General features: G+C 44.5%; 1 protein-coding gene across 1 annotated transcript in view; it reads left to right on the top strand.

The window, feature by feature from the left end:
- Window positions 1-23,745, top strand: part of CCDC69 (coiled-coil domain containing 69) — a 231,685-nt gene extending 207,940 nt beyond the window's left edge. The window contains exons 4-10 of the mRNA XM_050793689.1: window positions 2,581-2,687; window positions 5,845-5,932; window positions 17,277-17,350; window positions 18,651-18,752; window positions 19,559-19,678; window positions 20,663-20,760; window positions 21,493-23,745. Coding sequence (XP_050649646.1) covers window positions 2,581-2,687; window positions 5,845-5,932; window positions 17,277-17,350; window positions 18,651-18,752; window positions 19,559-19,678; window positions 20,663-20,760; window positions 21,493-21,670 — 767 coding nt within the window. The 3' untranslated portion in view covers window positions 21,671-23,745. The remainder of the gene's footprint in view (window positions 1-2,580; window positions 2,688-5,844; window positions 5,933-17,276; window positions 17,351-18,650; window positions 18,753-19,558; window positions 19,679-20,662; window positions 20,761-21,492) is intronic.
- The last annotated feature ends 1,505 nt before the right edge of the window (window positions 23,746-25,250 follow it).

Consider the following 25,250-nt stretch of genomic DNA (forward strand, 5'->3'; position numbering starts at 1 on the left):
ATTTTTATATTTTTGAGACAGAGTTTCGCTCTTGTTACTAGGCTGGAGTGCAGTGGCAGGATCTCAGCTCACTGCAACCTCCAACTCCCAGGTTCAAGCAATTCTCCTTCCTCAGCCTCCCAAGTAGCTGGGATTACAGGCACCTGCCACCACGCCCAGTTAAATTTTTTGTATTTTTGGTAGAGATGGGGCTTCACCATGGCCAGTCTAGTCTCGAACTCCTGACCTCAAGTGATTCACTCACCTCGGCTTCCCAAAGAGTTGGGATTACAGGTGTGAGCCACTGCACAAGGCAAAGAAAGAAAGAAAGAAAGATAGATAGATAGATAGATAGATAGATAGATAGATAGATAGATAGATAGATAGATTGATTTCTAATAAGCTTCTCTTCAGTTGGGGTCAATCTGGTACTAATCTTGTGGACCAAAATTTGAGCCAAATGAATTGTGAGAATTCAGGGCTCTCTGATCTTAACTGTTGCCATCACCTGACCTCTGTCTATCTGCTCATGGCCTCTGGGACTCAGTGGCACCAGCTCACTCCTCCTGTCCTGACAGGATTGACCAGCATTGGGGTCGTCCTCATCCTCACATTTCTTCCATATCCATTGCCAGACCTTGCTTATGGAATTTTCTAATAATAATCCTAACATTAATAATAATGCCAACAACACTAGTATTAGGCTCTAATGCTTGTCGTGAGCACTGATAAATATTTAGAGAACATTTCCTGAATAATAAGGAACATTTATTGAGTACTTCCAAAGTGCCTGGGCAACCACCATGTTGCCCAGGCCGGTCTCAAACTCCTAGGCTCAAGCAATGCAGACTCGTTGGCTTCCCAAAGTGCTAGGATTACAGGCGTGAGCCACTGCAACCCGCCTGCACCAAGTATTTTTGTTTTTTGAAACGGAGTCTCTGTGGCCCAGGCTGGAGTGCAGTGGTGCCATCTTGGCTCACTGCAACCTCTGCCTCCCGGGTTCAAGTGATTCTCCTGCCTCGGCCTTCCGAGTAGCTGGGATTTTTTTGTATTTTTAGTAGAGACAGGGTTTCACTATGCTGTCCAGGCTGGTCTTGAACTCCTGGGCTCAAGTGATCCACTCACCTCGGCCTTCCAAAGTGCTGGGATTACAAGTGTGAGCCACTGTGGCTGGCCTACATTTCGTTTTGTGCACAAGCAAGCAGGATAAGGTGGTAGTTAGGAGTATTTGCTGTGGAAACAGATTGTGTAGGTTCATATCCCTGCTTCCTTAATTTTGAACTGGGTGACCTTGAACAAGTAGCATGACTCCTCTGAGCCTCAGCTTCCTCGTCTGTAGGTTGGGGGTAATAACATTACTCACGACTATTGGGTAGCTGTGAGGAGCAGGTGAGTCAGTCATCCCTCTGAGGTACTTGGAACAGTGCTGGCCATGTTGCAGGCATGGTAAGTTCTCAGTCCTCCTACCCTGCTTTTGTTATTTTTATTGCCATTGTTTCCTGATTTAATCATCTCAGCCTCACTCATGTGGTAGGTGCCATAATTATCCTGATCCCATGTATTAGGTAACTGAGGCACAGAGAGGATGGCCACTGCCTTAGGTCCTACCTAGCATCTGATAGACTCGGTGGTGTGGCATTGGCGGAGCCTGTTTTGGAGTTTCCTTAAGCAGGGACTAGACTTCCTGGTTGTGTTTGCTTCCTGCTCTCAAGTAGCACCCTCTACTACCAGCTGAGGAGATGATAAAGGTGAGGGGCCACACGCTCAGATGCTCATGGGCCCCAGCAGGTAAAGCAAATGACACATGGCCCTTTGTATACATTTTTAATAATAGCAGGAGGTGAAGACTGTAGCCAACTGCAGAGCCACATCTTGGCCAGCCAAAGAGGAGGCAGCTGCTTCTGGGTCCAGCCCATGGTTGACATGAAGGCATACATTGCCAGTTCTTCTTTGGATTCTTCAAGAAAAATTGGAAATCAGAATTCTTAAGTAAAAACTCCCCAGTTGTTAATCATCAACAACCAATTTTTAAATTATTATTATTATTTTAGAGAGAGGGTCTTGCTCTGTTGCCCAGACTGGAGTGCAGTGGTGTAGTGATAACTTACTGCAGCCTCGAACTCCTGTGCTCAAGCCATCCTCCTGCTTTTGTCTCCCTAGTAGCTGGGACTGCAGGTGCATGACATCATGCCCAGCGTTTTTTTTTTTGTTTGTTTGTTTGTTTTTTTAAGAGATAGGGTCTCACTATGTTGCCCAGTCTAGTCTCCAACTCTTGGTCTCAAGTGATCCTCCCACCTCAGCCTCCCAAAGTGCTGGGACTACAGATGTGAGCCACCATATCTGGCCAGCAACTGATTTTTTTAAAAATGGGATAGAACATGGAGACCCGGGACAAAATGAGACCATTGGCTTATTCCTTGAAAGAGGATCTCCAAATCCAAAGAGACTTGAGGGGCTGTTTCTGGAGACTGGTCCCACCTGAGATCATTCTTGAGGCAGAGACCAGAGTTCTCATTCCTTAGCCCCATTTCCCACACGCTCTCTGCCAGCTCTGACTGTACTTCCACTCTGTGAGATTTTTTTTTGCTTTTTCATCTCTAGCTGTAACTGTCCAGCTCTGTGCATCAGAGGAGGCTGAGCGGCACCAGAAGGATGTAACCAGAATTCTCCAGCAACATGAGGAGGAAAAGAAGAAATGGGCACAACAGGTAAGTCCAGGTGCCCCCACCCCCTGTCTTTCTCCTGCTCAGCTAACTTTGGTGAATCCCAGAGTGAGTGCCTACCTTAGGTTTTTGTTGCTGTTCTAAGAGTCCCTTACTCATTTTGCCAAGAATGGAGTCCTTTATCTGTTGAACACATACTTTTATCAGGGCACTGTGTGCTGGGCACATTAGTTAAAACAAGCAGAGCTGGCAGCTGCTTTCATGAAGCCAAGAGTTTATTTGGGAAGAGTAAAAGCTGTTGATGCTGCTAGATTAATTGCCTTTCTGGGCCCACCTCATGGTTGGGCAGGACCACGGAACTCATTCTGGCTGATGCGTTGTAGAAAGAATAACCAGTGTCACTTCTAGGGCAAGCATTTAGTTGCCAGTTCAAGACCCTCAAGGTCTTTCCATCTAGCTAAGTGACAGGACTGTTAGAATGGCCGTTCCATCAGCCTCATCTCTGGATGATTATCCCTGGATAATTCCTGGGCAGCAGAGCTCCCTGCCACACAAAATGGGTAGGTAGTGAGGGCAGAATAAACCTTTTGTCTTAAGCCACTGAGACTTTGCCATTGTTTGTTATGGCCGCATGATTTAGCCTATCCTGACTGAGATAGGACATCAGACGCTAAACACAATTACACAGAACTACTTATTGCAATGATAAGTGCTATGAAAAGTTTACAGTGCCATGAAAGGACACAATAGAACCAAGGCTGTGGGATCAGAGAAGCCTTGACCTTAGCCAAGGCTGTGGGATCAGAGAAGGCTTCTCTAAAGGGATGATACTGAGGCTTTAAAATTACTCAGAAATGAAAATTGAGGGACATTCTATAGAATTTCCCGCCTATATTAGTCAAATGTCAAGGCCATGAGACATGAGGAAAGACAGGGGAACAATTCTAGATTGAAGGACACTAAGCGATGGGATGACTGAATGTAACCTGCAGTCCGGGATTTCCTTTTCCTCATTCTAACTTGGTCACTCACCCTTCACCTCTCTTTGCCTCCATTTCTTCCTTTACCAGAGGGAGTGGGTAGAGCAGCAGGAAAGATTTGGTGGTGTACACAAGTTTTCTCTAAATTTTCTTTTTTTTTTTTTTTTTTTTTTTTTTTTTTTTGAGACAGAGTCTCGCTTAGTCGCCCAGGCTGGAGTGCAATGGCGCGATCTCGGCTCACTGCAAGCTCCGCCTCCCAGGTTCACGCCATTCTCCTGCCTCAGCCTCCCAAGTAGCTGGGACTACAGGCGCCCGCCGCCTCGCCCGGCTAATTTTTTGCATTTTTAGTAGAGACGGGGTTTCACCGTGTTAGCCAGGATGGTCTCGATCTCCTGACCTCGTGATCCGCCCGCCTCGGCCTCCCAAAGGGCTGGGATTACAGGCGTGAGCCACCGTGCCCGGCCTAAATTTTCTTTAGTTTAAATTATAAATATGAAATATGTTCAGGTAAATATTCAAAATTCTGAAATTTAAAGTCACTTCTTTCAAATGGATCTGGGCCAGGCACGCCTATAATCCCAGCACTTTGGGAGGCCGAGGCAGGCAGATCACCTGAGGTCAGGAGTTCGAGACCAGCCTGGGCAACATGGTGAGACCGTCTCCACAAAAATACAAACATTAGCCAGGCGTGGTAGCGCGTGCCTGTAATCCCAGCTACTTGGGAGCCTGAGGCAGGAGAATCACTTGAACCCGGGAGGCAGAGGTTGCAGTGAGCTGAGATCACACTACTGCATTCTAGCCTGGGTGGCAGAGCAAGAATCTATCTCAAAAAAAAAAAAAAAAAAAGGCTCTGTAGTTATAAACTAATTGCTCTATTAAATTGCATGGTTATTTATTACTAAAAGATTTTCTGCTAGATTTTATTCACTCAGTCGACTTGCTGGGGGAGATTACTGTGTGCAGGGAGGCTGCGGCCTCGGCACTGCCAGGGGTACAGGGAGAAATCGGGTCCAGACCCTGCCCTCAGGTGTTCGCTGGGTGGAAGACTGCAGGGGGTGCCCCCACACACATTAAAATGGTCTTAGCTTAGACGCGTTTTTCAGAAACACACCTTTTATGAAAGATAGGTTAACTGTATGCATCTGCCAGTCTTTAGTTTGTTTTGGTAGAGTTACCATGGTGATGTCATTTGGCCCTGACCATTACCTGTGGAATCCTTAACCTTGAGACTTGAAGGGCCCTAGGAATTGTCAAGTTGAGTCCCTTCATTATATAGGGGAGGGAGCTCATTACACAGGAACTTAGTGGTATGCCAGGGCTAGAACCCCTTTAAGTCATGCCTTGCCTCTGGACATGCCCCATCAGCTGGACCTTCCAGGTGGCAAAGGGACTGGAAAACATCTCAAGTGCAGGACAGTGAGAATGGCTGGCAGGGTTCAGCCTGGAGAATAGAAACATTGGGAACACGGGCCACTGTGCTCAGATCTCTGAGGGGCTGCCTGGGTTGAGGGAACAGTCTGGCTCTGTGTGACCCCCAGAGGGAAGATCTGGGACCTGATGGTAGAAGTTGGAGGTCACTTGCAACAGTAAGCCTTATGCGAGCAGAGAAACACCATAGAAGGCTTCCTGCCTTGAGTAAGCATCAGGATTAGAATACTCCCAAATCCGGCCGGGCGCAGTGGCTCACACCTGTAATCCCAGCACTCTGGGAGGCCGAGGCGGGTGGACCACGAGGTCAGGAGATCGAGACCATCCTGGTTAACACGGTGAAACCCTGTCTCTACTAAAAATACAAAAAATTAGCCGGGCGTGGTGGCGGGTGCCTGTAGTCCCAGCTACTCGAGAGGCTGAGGCAGGAGAATGGCATGAACCCGGGAGGCGGAGCTTGCAGTGAGCCGAGATCGCGCCACTGCACTCCAGTCTGGGCGACAGAGTGAGACTCCATCTCAAAAAAAAAAAAAAAAAAAAAAAGAATACTCCTAAATCGTTTTCCATGTAGATAATTCTGTGGGAACCCCTTGCTAAACCCTAAAGAAGGCAAATTCTGCCATGCCTGCTGTGTCTTGGAAGTCTCGTGTCCTCTCTGGGCATGGCATTTCCATCCCTCAGAGGAAGGGTTAAGACTCCAGTCACCAAGTTCCACACAGGCCCAGGTGAGTAGATAAGAGATGCTGTGCTGATCCTGCTCAACTTCAGTCCTGCCCGGGACTCTCTGCCCCCAGGTGGAGAAGGAAAGGGAGCTAGAACTTCGAGACAGACTGGATGAGCAGCAAAGGGTCCTGGAAGGAAAGAATGAAGAGTCCCTGCAAGGTAAGGGTAGAGATGTTCCACTGGCCAAGGGGTGGGAGGCGCTTCCTTCTGGCCCCACTTGACGAGTTCACCTGGGCACTCCCACTGGTCCCTCCCTCTCTGTCTGGTCCACAAGCAATTGACTCAAATCAACAGGATCCTTGGCCCGAGAGGGATGATAGACTTTTCCTTTGGGGCATGGCTTTAAGAGGCTGGCATCAAGCTTTCTTTTTCCTTATTTGAGAGGTGTTTTTTCTTTCCATTTAAAAAGCAATGCATATTTATTAAGGGAAATTTGGAAAACTCAGACAAATAGAAGAATTTTTAAATACACATATTCCATCCTCACAATGATGGTAGCTCTATTTATTGTTAGATTGATTATTTTGAAAAATAACTTTCTTTCCTCTTATATCACCAAATGTGATCATTATAGAAAATTTGGAAACTCTAGATTAGACAAAAAGATCTTACAGCACAGTGGTTAAGATCTCATTCTTGGCTGGACATGGTGGCTCACGCCTGTATTCCCAGCACTTTGAGAGTCCAAGGTGGATAGATTGCTTGAGCCCAGGAGTTCAAGGCCAACCTGGGCAACATAGCTGGATAGCAACATGCTGTCACTATGAAAAATAAATAGATGATTGATTGATTGATTGATTGATTGATAGATCTCATTCTCTAGAACTCCAGTCCCTGGGTCTAAACTTCAGCTCCACTGCTAACCAGCTCTGTAAACTTGAAGAAGTTACTTTACCACCCCAATAGGTTCTTTGTAAGAATTAAACAATTTAATGATAGATAGACAGAGATAGAATTTAGAACAGTGCGAGATACTTAGCAATAACTTTTAGCACTGATTTTATTATTGAGAAAATTTAAATCATAATTCCACCCAGAGTTAACCACTGTTATCCCTTTGCTATAGATTCTTTCCGTTTCTTTTTCTGTGTATATACATAGAATATACATCTATACACACACACTTTGGGGAGGGGAGGTAAATTATTTTTTTCACTTTGTGTTGCATTAGCATCTTCTCATTAAGCTCTTCTATACCAAGAGTTTTAGTAACTACATAGCATTCCAATGTGCACCCTTGTTCATTTAACTGAGTCCCTTTGTTAGGCATTTAGGTAATTACAAGATTTTTGTCATTGTTTATAACAGTAATGATACTTACATAATGAACCCCGCTTTGTAAAATCTTTGTCACATTCATTATTTCAGCTTTAGAATAACATCCTAGTAGAATTGGTGTGGCAAAGTTTATGTGTATATATATATTTTTATTTTGGTAAAGTAGGCATAAGATTTACCATTAGTGACATTTAGTACATTCACAGTGCCATCACTCCAAAAGGAAACTCCCACCCACCAAGCAGTCACTTTTTTTTTTTTTTTTTGAGACAGGGTCTCACTCTGTTGTCCAGGCTGGAGTACAGTGGCGCAATCCGACTCACTTCAACCTCCACCTCTTGGGCTCAAGCAATCCTCCCACCTCAGCCTTCTGAGTAGCTACAGGTGCATGCCACTATGCCTGGCTAATTTTTATATCTTTTTGTAGAGATGGGGTTTGCCATGTTTCCCAGGCTGGTCTCAAACTCCTGGGCTTAAATGATCCACCACTTCAGCCTCCCAAAGTGCTGGGATTACAGGCATGAGCCGCAGTGTCTGGCCTAAGCTGTCACTTACCTTACCACTAGCCCCTGGCAACCACCAATTCACTGTATTTCTCTATGGCCTTGTCCATTCTGGACACTCATATAAATGGGATTGTATAAACCATATGATCACCCACATGTGACTTCTTTCACCTTGGAATGTTTCCAAGACTTATCTGTGTTGCAGCATGCATCTATACTTTGTTTCTTTTTATGGCTGGGTAATTTGCTGTTGCACAGACACACCACACTCTACCCATTCATCATTAGTTGATGGACACCTAGGCTGTCTCCACCATTTAGCCACTGTGAATAGTGCCACTGGTACAAGCACCTGCTTGAACAGCTGTTTTCAGTTCCCCCTGGGTGTACAGCCAGGAGAATTGCTGGGTCATACGATCATTCTGTGCTTAACTTTTTGAGCAACTGCCAAACTGTTTTCCACAAGAGCTGTACCACTTGTGTTCCCATCAGCAACCCACAAGAGTTCCAATGGTGGCACATCCTTGTCAACACTTGTTATTTTCTGCAACACTTGTTGCTATCCTAGTGCAAGTAAAGTGGTATGGCATTGTGGTTGTGATTTGCGTTTCCCTAATGCCTAATTCTGTTGAACATCTTTTCATGTGCTTCTTGGTGACTTGTGTATCTTCTTTGGAGAAGGTCATGTATGTTACTGATGTTATTGAAATTGACCTTGAAAATGCTCTACTGATTTTTCCTTTCATCATCAGTATTCGCATGACCTTTCCTCAGAATAATTTATCTACTTAAAACATGGCTGTGGCTGGGTGCAGTGGCTCATGCCTGTAGTGTCAGCACTTTGGGAGGCCGAGGCGGGCGGATCACAAGGTCATGAGTTCGAGATCAGCCTGGCCAACATGATGAAACCCTGTCTCTACTAAAAATAAAAAAAAAATTTAGCCTGGTGTGGTGGTGTGCACCTGTAATCCCAGCTACTCGGGATACTGAGGAGGCTGAGGCAGAATTGCTTGAACCTGGGAGGCAGAGGTTGCAGTGAGCCAAGATCTCACCACTGTACTCCAGCCTGGGGGACAGAGCAAGACTCCATCTAAAAAACAAAACAAAACAAAACAAAACAAAACATGGTTGTGATTATTTTATACATCAAAGTTTATATCCTATTCTTTTCATTTAACATTGTATCAAATATGTTTCCAAGTAATTATGCTACTAAAATTTTTATAAAGGCAAGACCATAAAGTACATGGCTTTCCTTATTTCTTGTGTCTAGACCTCTAGATCTCAAAACAGCTTTTGCATAATGTTGCCCATATTTCACATTGTGTCCTTTGATTTATCCAAATGGAATAACTAGAACAGAGGTCTGAATGATTTTAAGAATCTTGAAACATATTGCAACATTAGCGCACATTATTGCAAACATTGCGAAATGGAATTCAAGTCCTTGCCTGGAAATTGAAGAATTGTGGTTCTGTGTGTGTGTGTGTGTGTGTGTGTGTGTGTGTGTTTGCTTTTGTTGTTTTTGTTTTTGTTTTGAGATGGAGTCTCGCTCTGTCGCCCAGGCTGGAGTGCAGTGGTGTCATCTCGGTTCACAGCAATCTCCGCCTCCCGGATTCAAGTGATTCTTCTGCCTCAGCCTCCCGAGTAGCTGGGATTACAGGCGCCCGCAACCACGCCTGGCTAATTTTTGTATTTTTAGTTGAGACAGGGTTTCACCATGTTGGCCAGGCTGGTCCCGAACTCCTGACCTCATAATCCGCCTGCCTCGGCCTCCTAAAGTGCTGGGATTACAGGGTGAGCCACCTCGCCCAGCCAAAGAATTGTGTTTTAATAATACCATACCCTGTTGAACTGGGGCTATCACTCAACCTCCTTGAATCTCAGTGCAGTTTCTCTCTCTCTAAAATCTACCTTCCGTACCTCACAAGACTTTATGGGAAAACAACTTTATTATCCAAGCATTGCTTTGATATTATTTTTAGTGTTATAAGAAGAATTTCCTACTGTAAAACCCAGGGGAGAAGAGATTGCCTGTCTTGAATTCTTCCCATCTGTCATAATTCTTCTATAGTTATTTTTAAATTGCTTGGCACATATTAAGTGCTACATAAGTCTATAATGAATGAATGAAAGCATAGCATGGTGGAAATATATGAGATTTTATACGTATGGGGAGAGGTACACAGATAAGAGACTAGTGGTGGTTTTCCACATTCGATGACCCTTTGTTGTCTTTTTAAAATTATCACATAGTAAAATTGACTGTTTTTGAGGGGGTGTGCATTTTCATAAATTCTAATGCATGTATCAATTCTTTTTTTTTTTTTTTTTTTTTGAGACAGAGGCTCGCTCTGTCGCCCAGGCTGGAGTGCAGTAGCGCGATCTCGGCTCGCTGCAACCTCTGCCTCTTGGGTTCAAGCAATTCTTTGCCTGAGCCTTCCAAGTAGCTGGGATTACAGGCACGTGCCACTATGCCCGGCTAATTTTTGTATTTTTAGTAGAGACAGTGTTTCACCATCTTGGCCAGGCTGGTCTTCAACTCCTGACCTCGTGATCCACCCACCTCGGCCTCCCAAAGTGCTGGGATTACAGGCGTGAGCCATTGCGCCCAGCCACATGTATAGATTCTTGTAACCATCGCCACAATCAGGATACAAAACAGTTTTATCACCCCCAAAAAGCTATCTCAAACTACCCTTGCATTCACATCCTCCTCCCACCCTAAACCCTGGCAATTATTGATCTGTTCTCCATCTCTGTAGCTTTGTCTTTTCTAGGCTATTACATAAATGAAATAATACGATACGATTTTTTTATATTGGCTTCCTTCACTCGTCACGATGCCTTTGACATTCATTCCAATTGTTGCATATCTCAGTAATTCATACTTTTTCATTGTGGAGTTATATTCCATTGTTTACTCATTCACTGTTCCAGGACATTTGAGGCAATTATGAATGCAGCTGTTGTAACATTCTTGTGCAGGCTTTGTGTGGACATAGGTTTTCATTTATCTTGGGTGAATACACAGGAGTGGGATAGGTCATATGATGAATGTATGTTTAGCTTTATGAGAAACAGCTAAACTGTCTTCCAGAGTGACCACTATTTTGTATTACCATCTGTGATGTATGAGTTATACTGTTCCTACTCCATGCCAATACTTGTTGTCACTGGTTTTTTATTTTAGCTGTTCTAATAAGTGTGCAGTAATCTTCATGATAGGTTTAATTTACATTTCAGTAACGATTCATGTGCTTATTTGCTGTCTACATATCCTCTTTGATCAAATGTGTGTCCAGGTGTCTTTCCCATTTAAATTAACTTGCTTGTCCTTACTGTAGAGTTTTGAGAGATCTTTATATATTTTGGACAAGAGTTCTTTGTATTTGCAAATACTTTCTCTTAGCCAGTGGGGTTATTTTTTCATTCTCTTAATAATGTCTTTCACAAAGCCAAGCTTTTAATTTTGATAAAGTCCAATTTTTTTTTCTTTGATTATACTTCTTATGTCATGTCTATGAACTCTTTGCTAAACCCCAGGTAACAAAGATTTTCTTCAATGTTTTCTTCCAAAGACTTATGGTTTTATATTTAGATCTAAGACGCATATAATCATGTGGTCTTTCTTTCTTTCTTTCTTTCTCTCTTTCTTCTTTCTTCCTCTTTCTTTCCCTCTCCTCTCCTGTCTTCTTTTTTTTTTTTCTTTTCTTTTCTTTCTGATGCCCAGGCTAGAGTGCAGTGGTGCTATCTTGGTTCACTGCAGCCTTGACCTCCGGGGCTCAGGTGATCCTCCCACCACAGCCTCCCAAGTAGTTGGGACTATAGTGCACATCACCATGCCTAGCTAATTTTTTTTTTTTTTTTGTAGAAATGGATTTTTGCCATGTTGCCCAGCCTGGTCTCTAACTCCTGAGCTCAAATGAACCACTGGACTTACCCTCCCAAAGTACTGGGATTGCAGGTGTGAGCCACCACACCTGGCCTGGTTTTTCTTTAAATAGTTAATATAGTGGATCACATTGGTTTGAGTTTTCAAATATAGTTATCCCTAGGTATCCATGGGGAATTGATTCTAGGACCCACTTTGGATACCAAAATCTGCAAATGCTCCAGTCCCTTATATAAAATGGTGTATTATTTGCATATAACCTGTGTACATCCTTCCATACATTTTAAATCATCTCTAGATTCCTTATAATGCCTAATACAATGTAAAAGTAAAGTGAATAGTTGTTAGACTGTTTATTTGTATTTTCTTTTGTTGTTATTTGGCATTTTTTATTTTTATTTTTTCAAATATTTTTTTATCCACGCTTGGTTGAATCTAAGGATGAGAAACCTGCAAATACAGAAGGCTGCCTGCATTGAACTAGCCTTGCATTCCTGGCATAAGCTCCACTTGGTTGTGTTATATTACTCTTTTTATGTATTGATGAATTTGATTTGCTAATGTTTTACTGAGGATGTTTGTGTCTATGTTCATGAGGAATGTTGGCCTGTAGTTTTCTTACACTATCTGGTTTTAGTATCACGATAAAGCTTGTGCCATGTAATAATGTCCTCTCATCTTCTCTTTCTGGGAGAGATTATATAGAATGGGTGTTCTGTCATTTTTAAATGTTTAATAGAATTTTTCAATGAAATAATCTGTGCTTGGGCATATCTTTCAAAGTGTTTAACTACAAATTCAATTTCTTTTTAATAGTTATAGGAATTTCAGGTTATGTACTTCACTTTGGGTGAGTTTTGGTCATTTTTTTTTTTTTTTGAAGAATTGGTACATTCATCTAAGTTGTTGAATCTAGGTGCATAGGATTGTTCAGCATATTTCCTTAATATCATTTCATATATCTGCTGTGTCTGTAGTGATATTTCATTTCTGATATTGGTCATGTGTGTATTCTCCTTTTTCTTTGTCAGTCTTGCTTGAGGTTATCCATTTTATTAATTATTTCAAAGAATGAGCTTTTTGGTTTCATTGATTTCCCCACCCCACCCACCTTATTTTATCATTTTCCATCTCACTGGTTTCTGTTATTTTTATTTCCTTCCTTCTGTGTGCTTGCTTTATGTTTGGTTAGCTCTTCTTTTTTTTCTTTCTTTCTTTTCATTCTTCTTCTTTTTTTTTTTTTTTTTTCCCCCTGAGACAGGGTTTTGCTCTCTCCCAGGCTGGAGTACAGTGTCATGATCATTGCTCAGTGCAGCCTCAAACTCCTCGACTCAAGCAATCTTCCTGCCTCAGCCTCCTGAGTGGTTGAGACTATAGATACCCCACCACACCTAGCCAGCTAATTTTTAAATTTTCAGTAGAGGCAGGTCTCTCTATGTTAACCAGACTGGTCTCAAATTCCCGGCTTTAGCAGTCCTCCTGACTCAGCCTCTCAAAGTGATGGGATTACAGGTGTGAGTCACTGGGCCTGATCCTTTTTCCTGATTTCTTCAGCTTAGAATATTGATTTGAGACCTTTCTCCTTTTCTAATATAAACAGTTAAAACTATAAATTTTTGCCTAAACTCTGCTTTACCTGAATCCCACAAATTGATGTTTTTATTTTCATTTCTTTGAGTTCAAAATATTTTCAATCTTATTTTCCTTGAGACTTCCTCTCTGGCATTGAATATGTAGAAGTGTATTCCTAAGTGTTGGGAGATTTTCTGGTTCTCTTTCTATTATTTGATTTCCAGTTTGATTGCATTACAGTCAGAGAACATAGTTTGTATTTTGCTGCTTTTATAGTTTGTTAAGGTTTGTTTTATGACTCAGGGTATGGTCTATCTTGTTTCATGTATACTTGAAAGGAATGTGTTTTCTGCTATTGTTGGGTTGAGTATTTTAAAAATAAATCAATTAGATAAAGTTTGGTTGATGGTAGTATTGAGTTCTGTATTCTTGCTGATTTTCTCACTGTTTTATGTGGAATGCTGAGGAGTGTTGAAGTCTCTAATTATAATGCATATTTGTCTATTTCTCCTTTCAGTTCTTTATCTGAAAATAATATAGCTACTATGACTTTCTTTTGATTAGTGTTTCTTTTTCCACCCTTTTACTTATGACCTACCTATAGCATATATTTAAACTGAGTTTCTTGTAAATAGCACATAGTTGGTGGGTGTTTTTTTGTTTTTTTTTTTTTAATTTTGACTTTAATTTTAGATTCAGGGCACACATGCAGGTTTGTTACATGGGTATAGTACATGATGCTGAGGTTTGGGGTATGAATGATACCATTAGGTGGGTTTTTAAAAACCCATTCTAACATCCTCTTTTATTTGGTATGTTTAAGCCATTTAATTTACTGTTGTTATTGATAATGCTGATGTTCATAATGCTGGGTTGAGGTCTACCATTTTAGGATGTGTTTTCTGTTTGTTCTCACTGATCTTTATCCTGTTTTCCCTTTCCTGCTTTCTTTCAGAGTATTTAAACATTTTTCAGTATTCCATTTTAACTTATTTATTGTCTTACTGTATCTCTGTATTTTTTTTTAGTGGTTACTCTAAGAATTACGATATACTTAACAATCTACTTAGAGTTGCTTTTTTTTTTTTTTTTTTTTTTTTGAGACAGAGTTTCGCTCAGTCACCCAGGCTGGAGTGCAATGGCATGAGCTGGGCTCATTGCAAACTCCGCCTCCTGGGTTCAAGTGATTCTCCTGCCTCAGCCACCCAAGTAACTAGGATTGCAGCCACCCACCACCAGGCCCAGCTAATTTTTGTATTTTTAGTAGAGACCATGTTTCACCATGTTGGCCATGAACTCCTGACCTCAGATGATCCACCCATCTCGGCCTCCCAGAGTGCTGGGATTACAGGTGTGAGCCACTATGCCCAGCCTAGAATTGCTATTTTATCACATCTAATGGAATGTAGAAAGCTTACCGTCATGTAGGTTCCTCTGTTCTCTCCCGTTTTTGTTACATTTTTCTTATGTATTACATCTACATACATCTAATGCCCCATCAGACAAGGTTATAATTTTTGCATTTAATCATCAATCATATTTTAAAGAGCTCAAGAGAAGAGGAATAGTCTTTTGTATTTACTTAGTTCTTTACCAGTTCTGTTACTCTTCCTACATTCTTGAAGTTTCAAGTTTCCCTCTGGTTTCACTTGAAGAATTTCCTGTAGCAATTCTTTTAGAGCAGGTTTGCTGGTGATGAATTCTAAATTTCCTTCATCTGAGGATATCTCAATTTAATCTTCTTTCCTGAAGGATATTTTCACTGCATATGGGATTCTGGGCTTATTGTTTTGGTTTTGTACTCCAGAAGAAAGCAGGAAAGGGAAAATAGAGGATAAAGGTCAGCAAGAACAAACAGAAAACACATCCTAAAATGGTAGACCTCAACCCAACATTATGAACATCAACATTTTCCAGCAATTTTTAAATTTTTTTCTTCTGGCCTCTAAGGTTTCTGATGAGAAACATACAGTTATTCAAGCTGTTGTTCCCTATATGTAGTGTACCATTTTTGTCTGGTTCCATTCCACACCTTTTCTGTGTCATTCGCTTTTGGAAAAGATGTGTCTGGGTGCGGATTTCTTTGGGCTTACTTTGATGTTCAGTGATCTTTAATTTGTAGGTTTATGTTTTCGAAAATTTGTGGAATATTCAATCATTCTTTCTTCAATTTTTTATTTTTTTGGACTGCACCCTTTTTCCTCCGATTCTTTGACTGTGATGATAGAAATGTTAGATATTTGGGCATTATCTTACAGGTCTCTGAAGCTCTGTTCATTTTTTTTTTCTAATCTTTGTTTCCTCTCTACTGTCCATATTGGATAATTTCTATTGATCTATTTTGAAGTTCACTGGCTCTTTCTTATCTCATCTCCATTCTGCCATTGATTCCACCAAGTGAGTTTTTATTTCACTTATTGTACTTTTTAGTTCTAAAATTTCCTTTTGGTTCTTCTTAATAACTCTATTTATTTCCTAAGACTTTCTATTTTTCTATAATTTCTAAAAGTATGTTCACTCTTACTTTCCTTTTCTCTTTTTCCTTCTTGCCATCAGTGGCAGGACACCCATACTTCTTGGAGTCTTTTTCTACTGGTTACCGTAAAAATTCTGTTAATAATTCCTACCTTATAGGATCTCAGTGTAGGCATCTGTTGAATATCTTTTCTCAAGGGAGTTTTTTCCTGCTTCTTTTTAGGCTGAGTAATTTTTTGTATTGTATGCTGAGAAATTTGGGGTTGTATCCTAGACATTTTAAATGTTTAAATACATGAGATTCTGGGTTTGTTTAAATCTGTCAGGTCAGTGGTATTTCAAATTCTGGTCTTCTTGCTCAGTCTGCTGCTACCATTTACTTTTCAGTCTGCAAATAACTGCAGAATTCATTCTGTCCAGGTTTTGTAGCTAATTCGGTAGGAAAAACTGGATGAAGTGTGCTTCCTTCATCTTACCTAAAACCAGAACCTGTCTTGATAGGCAAATTAACAAATTAGGCCAATGTTTTTTAAAAGTTAAGGCTATAATTTTTATATGACTATTCTTATCAATTTTTTACTACTCTATCACCATTATATTACTGAACATTATTTTTTTCTTTTTTTTCTTTCTTTTTTTTTTTGGAGACAGAGTCTCTGTTGCCCAGGCTGGAGTGCAGTGGTATGATCTCAGCTTGCTGCAACTTCTGCCTCCCAAGTTTAAGCCATTCTCCTGCCTCAGCCTCCTGAGTAGCTGGACTTGTGCCACCACGCCTGGCTAATTTTTGTGTTTTTAGTAGAGACAGAGGTTCGCCATGTCGGCCAGGCTGGTCTCAAACTCCTGACCTCAAGTAATCCTTCCACCTCAGCCTCCCAAAGTGCTGGGATAATAGGCATGAGCCACTGCTCCCGGCCTTGAACATTATTTTTTTCATCACTGCCATACACCTGGCTCTTTGGCTGTATTAAACTTTCCTGTCTCCTCTGTTCTATTTCCCATTCTGCCCATTGATTGCCATTTGCCTATTGTCTTTTTTCAGTTGAGACAAGGTTGGAATTTTCCAAAAGGAACTTTATGAAGGAGGTGGGATGATACATACAACTGTATTGATTTGGGGAATGACGATAATTTCAGCTGTGTACAGCACCGCCCTGTCTGTAAAGCCCTTGCACGTCCTTCTCATGTTATCCTCAAATGACCCCTTTGAGACAGTCCAACCCAGTTTATTGATCCCATTTCACAGTTGAGATAACAGGACTTTTAGATGTCTGATGTGATCTTCTCAAGGTCTCTCAGTTTTGGAAAGGCAGAGCCAGGACCAAGTGGATTTCCTAGCCACAAATCTAATGTACCTACCGCAGTTTTGTGCTTTAGTTTGACAACTAAGGATTTAATGATTTTGTGATTTGGCTAGTCCAGTTTACAAAGCATTGTCCTCTGCATTTTCCATGGCCTGAGGTGGTCTTAGATGAACATGCTTGCTGCAAGATCTTTGGATTTTAGCCTTAGTGAGGTGTGGATGGCACCCGCAATCTGGTAGGCTTCCTCCCAGTCTATAGTTTATTTCAATTTCCATGAGGTTTTATTAAATACCTAGTACATTTCTGGCACAGCCCCCAAGCAAGCCTAGGAGATAGAAGGATAAATAAGACCATTCCCAAACTCCTGGCCTCTATGGGCCCCAGGTAATCATCTGGACCTTTCTGACCATCAAGGGGCCTGCCAGAAGGCTTTGGGGAGAAGTGTCTGAGCTTCTGGAGTTCTCCTTTCCCTACAGTCCTCCGGGCCTCATATGAACAGGAGAAAGAAGCGCTTACCCACTCTTTCCAGGAGGCCAGTGCTGCCCAGCAGGTGAGAGGGGCTGGGTCATGTCAGTCTCGGGTGAGGGTGGGGGAGAACCAGTGGGAAAGCAGCATGGAGCCCCAAGGCAGCCAAAACTGATTATGTATGCCTAGGAGGGAGGGGCTGAGGTGATTGTCTTCTGTGTATCCAGGCCCCTACATGTGGTAACCAGGCTATTAGCTCAAGAAGGCTGGGTTTGAAATTGAGTTGGGCCTATTTTTCCAGGGACTATCAGGAAGATCTTGGAGAGGCATGGGCCAGGTGCCACAGTGTGATAGATTCATGGGTGGATGCACATAGACCTGTGGAAGGATGCAGGGAAGCATCTGACTCAATGTGGCTGTGCAGGAAAGATTTTCTAGAGGGAGTGAGATCTAAGCTGGAGTCTGAAGGATGGGTTGGAATTCTTTGGTAAAGAAGGATAGGAAGGGTGCCCCAGGCAGAAAAAAAGCAATGTGTTCAAAGACATGGAGGAAAAAGGGAAAATGTGGGATACCTGAGGAACTGAAAGATGTCCAGGATGCCTGGGGTATGAGTTTCAGTGGCAGAGGGGACTAAGGCTAAGGAAGTGAGCAAGGGTCAGAGTGGGAGCTGGCTAGCCATCTTAAGGAGTTGTGCTCTATCCTAATGGTAATGGTCACAGTTGGTTCAAGTAGAGGAAGTTCTTGGCAGTGAAACAGTTTGGAGATAAGAATGTACCCTGAAGCTGGGGGAGTATTGTGATGTTTGGCTGCAGTAGAGGATGTATAGGAGGAGCAGTAAGAGGTGAGCCTGGAAAAATTCATTGAGCCTCATTTGGATGGGTTTTGAATGCCAGGCTAACAATGATCTTTTATACCAGGACATTGTGCCCTACAGTATGGGGAGCCATTAAAGGCATTAAAGCAAGAGATGGGGTTGGTGTGTTCCTTTCGTCTCCTCTCCTTCTCCCTCTCCCTCCCCCTCCCTTTATGCATCCCCCTCCCCCTTCCCCTCCCCTCTCCCTCCCTCTCCTTCTCCTCTTCCCCCCCTTCTCCCCTTCCCTCTCCCTCTCCCTCCCCTTCCCTCCCCCACCCCTCCCTTCCCCTCTTCTTTTCTTTCCTCTTTTCTTTTCTCTTCTTTCTTTCTCTTTCCAGCATGCAATTCTGCACTGTAAGGGCTGATAGATCTCAAGCAGTGGTCAAAGTATGTTGATCTTGCATTGTCTTGTAGGGTAGACCAAAGACAGATAGAAGAACCCAAAACTGTTCTCCCTCTGGGATGTGGCGAAGTTCACCTATAGCCTTTATGAGGCAGGCTTTGATTGTCTCCATCCCACTCCCTGCTCCAGGAGACCATAGACAGACTGACCTCACAGCTGGAGGCTTTCCAGGCCAAAATGAAGAGGGTGGAGGAGTCCATTATGAGCCGAAACTATAAGAAGCATATCCAGGTAGGTGGCAGCACCCTGGGGGCTTTTCCTCCTTGAACCTCCAGGGAGGTCAGGGCCAGGCAACAGGAAACACCAGCCCCTCTTCAAGGACAAGATTCAGACCTGACACTCTTACCTACACAAGGGCCTGGAAATAAAAGAGTTCCCATTTCACTGATGGGAAAATTAAGGCCCAGAGAGCAGCGTCTGGAATAGTCAAGTGCTCACGTTCTGGATTCAGAGAGAACTAGGTGCACATAGCAAACCTTCCACTTAGCACAAGTGACTCAACCTATCCAAACCACAGTCTCCTCATCTGTGGGGCTAGTACATGTCTCAAAAGGTGTTATTCGGATCCAGAGAGATAAAGCATATTAAGCACTTAACATAGGCTGAGAGAAGAAGGTGGGTGACTTGTGAAAGTCCAGCTGAGTTGGCCGGGAGCGGTGGCTCAAGCCTGTAATCCCAGCACTTTGGGAGGCCGAGGCGGGTGGATCACGAGGTCAGGAGATCGAGACTATCCTGGCTAACATGGTGAAACCCCGTCTCTACTAAAAATACAAAAAACTAGCCGGGCATGGTGGCGGGCGCCTGTAGTCTCAGCTACTTGGGAGGCTGAGGCAGGAGAATGGCGTGAACCCGGGAGGCAGAGCTTGCAGTGAGCCGAGATCACGCCACTGCACTCCAGCCCGGGAGACACAGCGAGACTCCGTCTCAAAAAAAAAAAAAAAAAAAAAAAAAGAAAGAAAGTCCAGCTGAGTTTCTGGCAGAATGGGGAGGAGGGAGGTAGCCTACTGGCCTAATGAGGTCACTCTCTCCCTGTCTAGGATTATGGGAGCCCCAGCCAGTTCTGGGAGCAGGAGCTGGAGAGCTTACACTTTGTCATTGAGATGAAGAATGAGCGTATTCATGAGCTGGACAAGCGGCTGATCCTCATGGAAACAGTGGTCTGTGGCTGGGAGCGGCTGGGGGATGCAGCCTCAGGCTCCCGCCTTCTGGGTGTTTCCTTTGTAAAGCATGCAGAGGGGCGGTGGTTTAAGGAGGTCCCAGCCTGGTTCACTCCAGCTTTGACCTGCCACCTGTGCTGACCACTGAGCATGGTCTGTGGCCAGGCTGGGTCAAGCAGTGGCTTCTTATCATCTGAGTCCTGTGCCTTTCAAGGCTACTGATGTTGCTGTAGCTTGGGTGACACTAGGGCAGGTGGCATTGAGAACACAGGAGGACAGAAGCCTCAGAAACCCTAGGGTTGAATCTAAGCGGAGATGATATTGCTCTGGAAGAGTCTCCCTGGCCTCCTGTGTGCCATACAACTTATAATTAAAAAAATAAAACTAAGCAATTAACAGAAAGCTGCTGGCTTTTAATTTTGCCACAGAAGAATGTTAAAAAAAAAAAAAAATCTTCCAGGCACTACCATCTCATATCACCATCAGTTCTTTTCTCAGGAAGGAAACAGGGTGGGAGTGAGATGAGCCAGGGTGCGTGCCCAGTGAGCCCTGGGGGCTTGAGTCACATGACATGGAATCACCCACAGGGCTTTATTTTAATCAGATCGTCTCAAACATTCCCTATAGATTTTGTTCATCCATTTTTGTGGAAACACATAACAGACAAACTTAATTTTATTTATATAGATCATATCCTTCTGACTTTTGGAGAATAAAAACTATTCTTTCTTCCATGAACTCATGGTGATATGAGATGGTAGGGCCTGTAATTTTTTTTAACATTCTCCTGTGGCAAAAAGTCAGCAGCCCTTTGTTAACTTTTTAGTTTTATTTTTTTCTAAGTTACCTTATTGCTCCATGAAATGTAACATATAGTCTAGAAGGAATCAGCGCTTTCAGTGACCACAGATAAGAGGGAGGTGTCAGCACACATCGTGCAGCGTGAGTTTGGCAGCTTTCTGAGCTCATTCTGATGTGTTACAGAAAGAGAAAAATCTGATATTGGAGGAAAAAATCACGACCCTGCAGCAGGAGAATGAGGACCTCCACGTCCGAAGCCGCAACCAGGTGGTCCTGTCAAGGTAGCTGTCTTCCTGCCTCCTTTCCTCCCGTCCCCACCCTTTGTGCCAAAATTTCCAGTTGGGAGAGTCTTAGAGGGACCTGAGGAATGGACTGACAGGTGGGCCCAGGGCCTCTTTAGGGAATGTGGCTCCTCTTTCCCTGGGAGTCAGGAAACCCAAGGGGGCAGCTTTGCCCGGAAACCAAAGTTCCAGTGCCTTGATGAGTATCTGTGGGTCTCCGTCCTGGCTGAGTGTACTCCATGGGAAAGCCCGATATAGGGAAGAGGAAACAGGAAATTGATAGTGCACCAGGCCTAAGTGGAATGAATCAGTTCTTAGGACTTAGTAAATAAGAGCTAGTATCATGTGTCAGACATAATTTATTGAATACTGTACATATTTTCTCATCTAATCCTCATAATTACTCTAAAAGCTGGGTCCTATTCTTCTTCTTCTTCCCGTTTTACAAATGAGGAGCCTGAAATTGAAGAAGAATGAATAACTTGTTTAAGATTATATAGCTAAGTGGTGGAGCAGAGATTTGGAGCAGCTCAGAACTGCCTGCCTGTCTGTGAGGCCCACGCTCCTTGGTCAAGAGATTGAATTGCCTCTTGTATACAGGCCAACAAGGAGGGCGGTGGAGACCCTGCAGCAGGCTGCTGGTCCATCTGAGGAAGGCTCCCTGGGGGAATGGGTCGGTCTCTGTGGTACCCGCTCCCAGTAGGCAACCCTGGGCTCTGTGTGCATCCACAGGCAGCTCTCAGAAGACCTGCTTCTCACGCGTGAGGCCCTGGAGAAGGAGGTGCAGCTGCGGCGACAGCTCCAGCAGGAGAAGGAGGAGCTGTTGTACCGGGTCCTCGGGGCCAATGCCTCGCCCGCCTTCCCCCTGGCCCCTGTCACTCCCACTGAGGTCTCCTTCCTCGCCACATAGGGTGCAAGGCCTGGGCCTACCACGACGCCTGAAGTCACAGCTCCTTCCAAGGTTTTTCTGGAGAAGACAGCAGGAGCCTCTCAGTTCTTTTCCAGGAAGGAACGAGGGTGGGAGCGAGATGGGGAGCCAGGGTGTGTGCCCAGTGAGCCCTGGGTTCTTGGGCTACATGGAATCACCCACAGGGCTTTGGAGGCCCCGAGAAGCGTCTTCCCTTGAGTTAGCCTAGGGAATAAGCAAGAGGAGACATTTCCTCCCTCCCCCAGCACTCTGTCCCAATCCGAGAAGTTCCGAGGCTTTCCCAGGGGCAGCCTGTGTCACGTTGGCCATCTGACATAAAGGAGACAGCCCCGGGTCCCAGCTTGTCAGCTCTGCTGCCAACTTGCTGACTTGTCAACTTCCTCTAGGTGTTCCCACTCCACCCTGGCCTGCTCACAGCCTCAGTTTATCCCCTGCACTAAAATGGTGGGGGGACTACTCAAATGACTCTTCTGTCACTGCAGTGTCCCATTCTAGGATTGTCTGAAGGCCAGAGTAGGGGTTGGGGAGGAGTGTGGACAAACACTGCAAATCAGAGTGGGAAAGGTGAGTGGCAGGGTGGGGGTCTCTGAAGGCCCTTGGGGCTGACAGGGCCAGGCAGCCTCCCCAGCTGAGGCTCCGTTCCTGGGCCAGAGTTGGGTCTACTAAGGGACAGTAGCCAGAGCTCCTCTTTCTTTACCAGGCAAGGCACATCCCTTCAGCGCTCCTGGCCCTTCAGTCTTGGTGCCACCTGGCCACAGCGGCCAGCTTGGTGGTTCTGAGTCCATTGATCTGTCAGAGCTGGAACCTCATCCCTGCACAGATGAGGAAACCGAGGCATGGAGCAGTTCCCAGAGTCAAATCTAGATCTCATCTGTCATCCAGGTCTTATCCTTTGCTCTGTTTTTCTGTTCAGGCTTTGGAAGATCAGATCTGTAACTTAATCTTCCTGACTTAATCTTCCTCTCCCTGACCCTCACCCACTTCGTTTCTTTTTCACTCCTGCTCTCTGCCTTAACTCTTCCTCCCACTGCCCCTGATCCCAGGCCCAGGCTTTTACAACCTGGCGCTCAGCTTCCCCATCAGTGACAAGGGGTGGCTAGAGTAACTAACCTCAGCAGGCCGACCAGTCCTGATAGTCTGTGGATTTCAGATCCTTCTCAGGAAGCTTCAGGTCTACTGGAGACTATAATTATAACTCCTGTTCTGCATAGAGCATTTGCATCAAATACTTTCCATACGCCTCCCTCCCCTGGTCCTCATAAGATCCTTGAAGCAGGTTCCTGTTTCTCATTGGCAACAGGGCAAGCAGATCACAGGAGTCAAAGGGTCTTGCTCAAGGTCCCCAGCTTCAGCCCCAGGCCCTAAGCCAGCATCAGAACAGTCAATCTGCATTTTTCATCAGTCATTCTGTAGTGACATTATCCCAGACTGCCTTCTGTATTCCCCTGTGTACAGTCTCCTTCTGTTTCTAGGTTTAGAAGTTCAGAGGTGACTGTGTTTCTCCATTTCCCCAGCCAAATGGGGGAAGAGGTGAGGCTAGGGGAGTGCTGTGCCCATTTTCCAGCCTTGGTCAGACAGGTCACCCGGGAGCCTCGAGGAAAGCTCTGGAGGGAATCACGTGTACTTTTTCATGAAGCTTTTCGCAAAGTACATCTAAGATACACTAGTTTATTGGACTAATGTCCAGGAGTAGACACGATTGGTGGCCAAGTTATCTGGGGACACCTAAACAGGTCGCCGACCTACATGACTTCTCAGAACCTTTAATATGCCAATGTGTGTGACAGACTTACAAGAAGGGAGCTGAGTATCCAAACCTCTTTGAGCAGAGCTTCTGTCCCTCCCACACCTCTCACCTCACAGGCACATCAGGCCGCAGAATGCGCTTTAGAAAGCATTGTTGTAATTGAGAGGGGCAGGGCTGGAGAAGGAGCAGGTAGTGGGGAGCCAGGCTTCCCTCATGCAGCCTGTGGTGGATGTGGGAAGGAGATCAACTTCTCCTCACTCTGGGACAGACAATGTATGGAAACTAAAAAGAACATGCAGCACCTTATTCACGTGGCTTCTGTGTTTTTCTGGGAGAGTGGGGAGGTCGGTCTTCGCTGAGGACTTCTGCCAGGGGCAGGGATCTCTGAAGAAGAAATCCTGGGGCCTGGGTAGCCCACTCATGGTTCTGGGCACCCTCCTCAAGTACCAAAGCCCCACTGGCCCTTGCTTTGCCCTAACTGTGGATCTGGGGCTAGGGTGAAGCCTGGATTAAAGGATGACCTTCAAAATAGACCAAGGCTTGGAGTGAGGCTGAGGTTGAAGTGAGCAGTGAAAACAGAGTGATGGGGTGGGAGAGTGTGAGGAATGAATGAGAAGCCACTTTCTGCACTGCGGGGCCCCTCTTTGGCATCAGAAACACTGAGGTTCCCACAGGTACCTACCCTGATTCTGCCTATTGCTCCACATCCAGATGCCTGTGGCCAGGGAGGGAGCTAGGAAGGGGTAGAGGAGACACCAGGACCTCGAGTCATGTGGATATGGGTGGTGGCCAAACCAGTGCCCTGAAGGTTGGTGGCCCAGCAGGTTTAGACGTCAGCATCCCTGGCCCAGGTCTCCTCCACATACAGGGTGCCCTCTGCCTCCTGCTGCCTCCTGCTGTACCTGGCCCTCCCAGTGTACCACGTGAGCCTGTTCATTGATGTAGAGTGGTCAGCCTGATGGTAGGGGATAAAAATGGACGCACATTAGCTGTCCCTGGTGCATCTCTGACTCACACACCAGTCAGGTAAGAGGCACTATCCCTCTGGGGAAAGGAGAAGTGACTTGCCCAAGGTCACACTTCGGCTTGGTGTCAGAGCATCTTAAAGGCCAGGTTCTTTGTGAAAAACGTTAAGCTTCTCAAGTCTGCAGAGAGAAGCTGGGGTTCCCTCCCCTACTCAAAGAATGTCCAGAGGTAACTGAGTCCAGGGAAGCACTTCCCAATGTGGGTTTTGTGGCCCTCTGCTTCTGTAGGGATGCTACCTCCTCAAAGGGGAGGAAGGGGAAGAATTTTGTTAACACAAGTGTTTGAGAAACATTAAGAAAAGCAAAGTGAAATTGGGTAGACTCCAACCACTGAGTCTGTTACATGTACACATGTATTTTGAATCTCCAAGACAGGTAATCGTTATAAAAGGAAGTGGGGTAGGGTGGGAGGGAACTTTCTGGTATTCCACCCTTCTAAAGAACATGTTGGGGAAATCCTGGTGGAGGCAAGCCAGTGTCTCCCGACCATCTGTGTGCTCCTTTCCCCTTCTTGGGTCTCAGTTTCCTCTTCTGACAAGTAGGAGAATGATCCCTTACCCTTTCCAACTCCTAAGCCTTCTGTGGAGTTCACCTTTGTCACATCTTTGCAGCCACTGCAGGGAATGGAGAGATGAACTCGAGAAGTAGCCATGTGCTAGCTCAGGCTACACAAATGACTGGAGCGAGGTGGAGCCAGAGCATTTTAAGTTCAGGGGGAACAGGGTACCCTCACTGGGTTCTACTGGCCTCCTTTTCAGGGCTGCTGAAAGTGGTGATCCTATCAAGTCAC

Source organism: Macaca thibetana, chromosome 6 (genome assembly GCF_024542745.1).
Source record: "Macaca thibetana thibetana isolate TM-01 chromosome 6, ASM2454274v1, whole genome shotgun sequence".
NCBI classification, from domain to species: Eukaryota; Metazoa; Chordata; class Mammalia; order Primates; family Cercopithecidae; genus Macaca; species Macaca thibetana.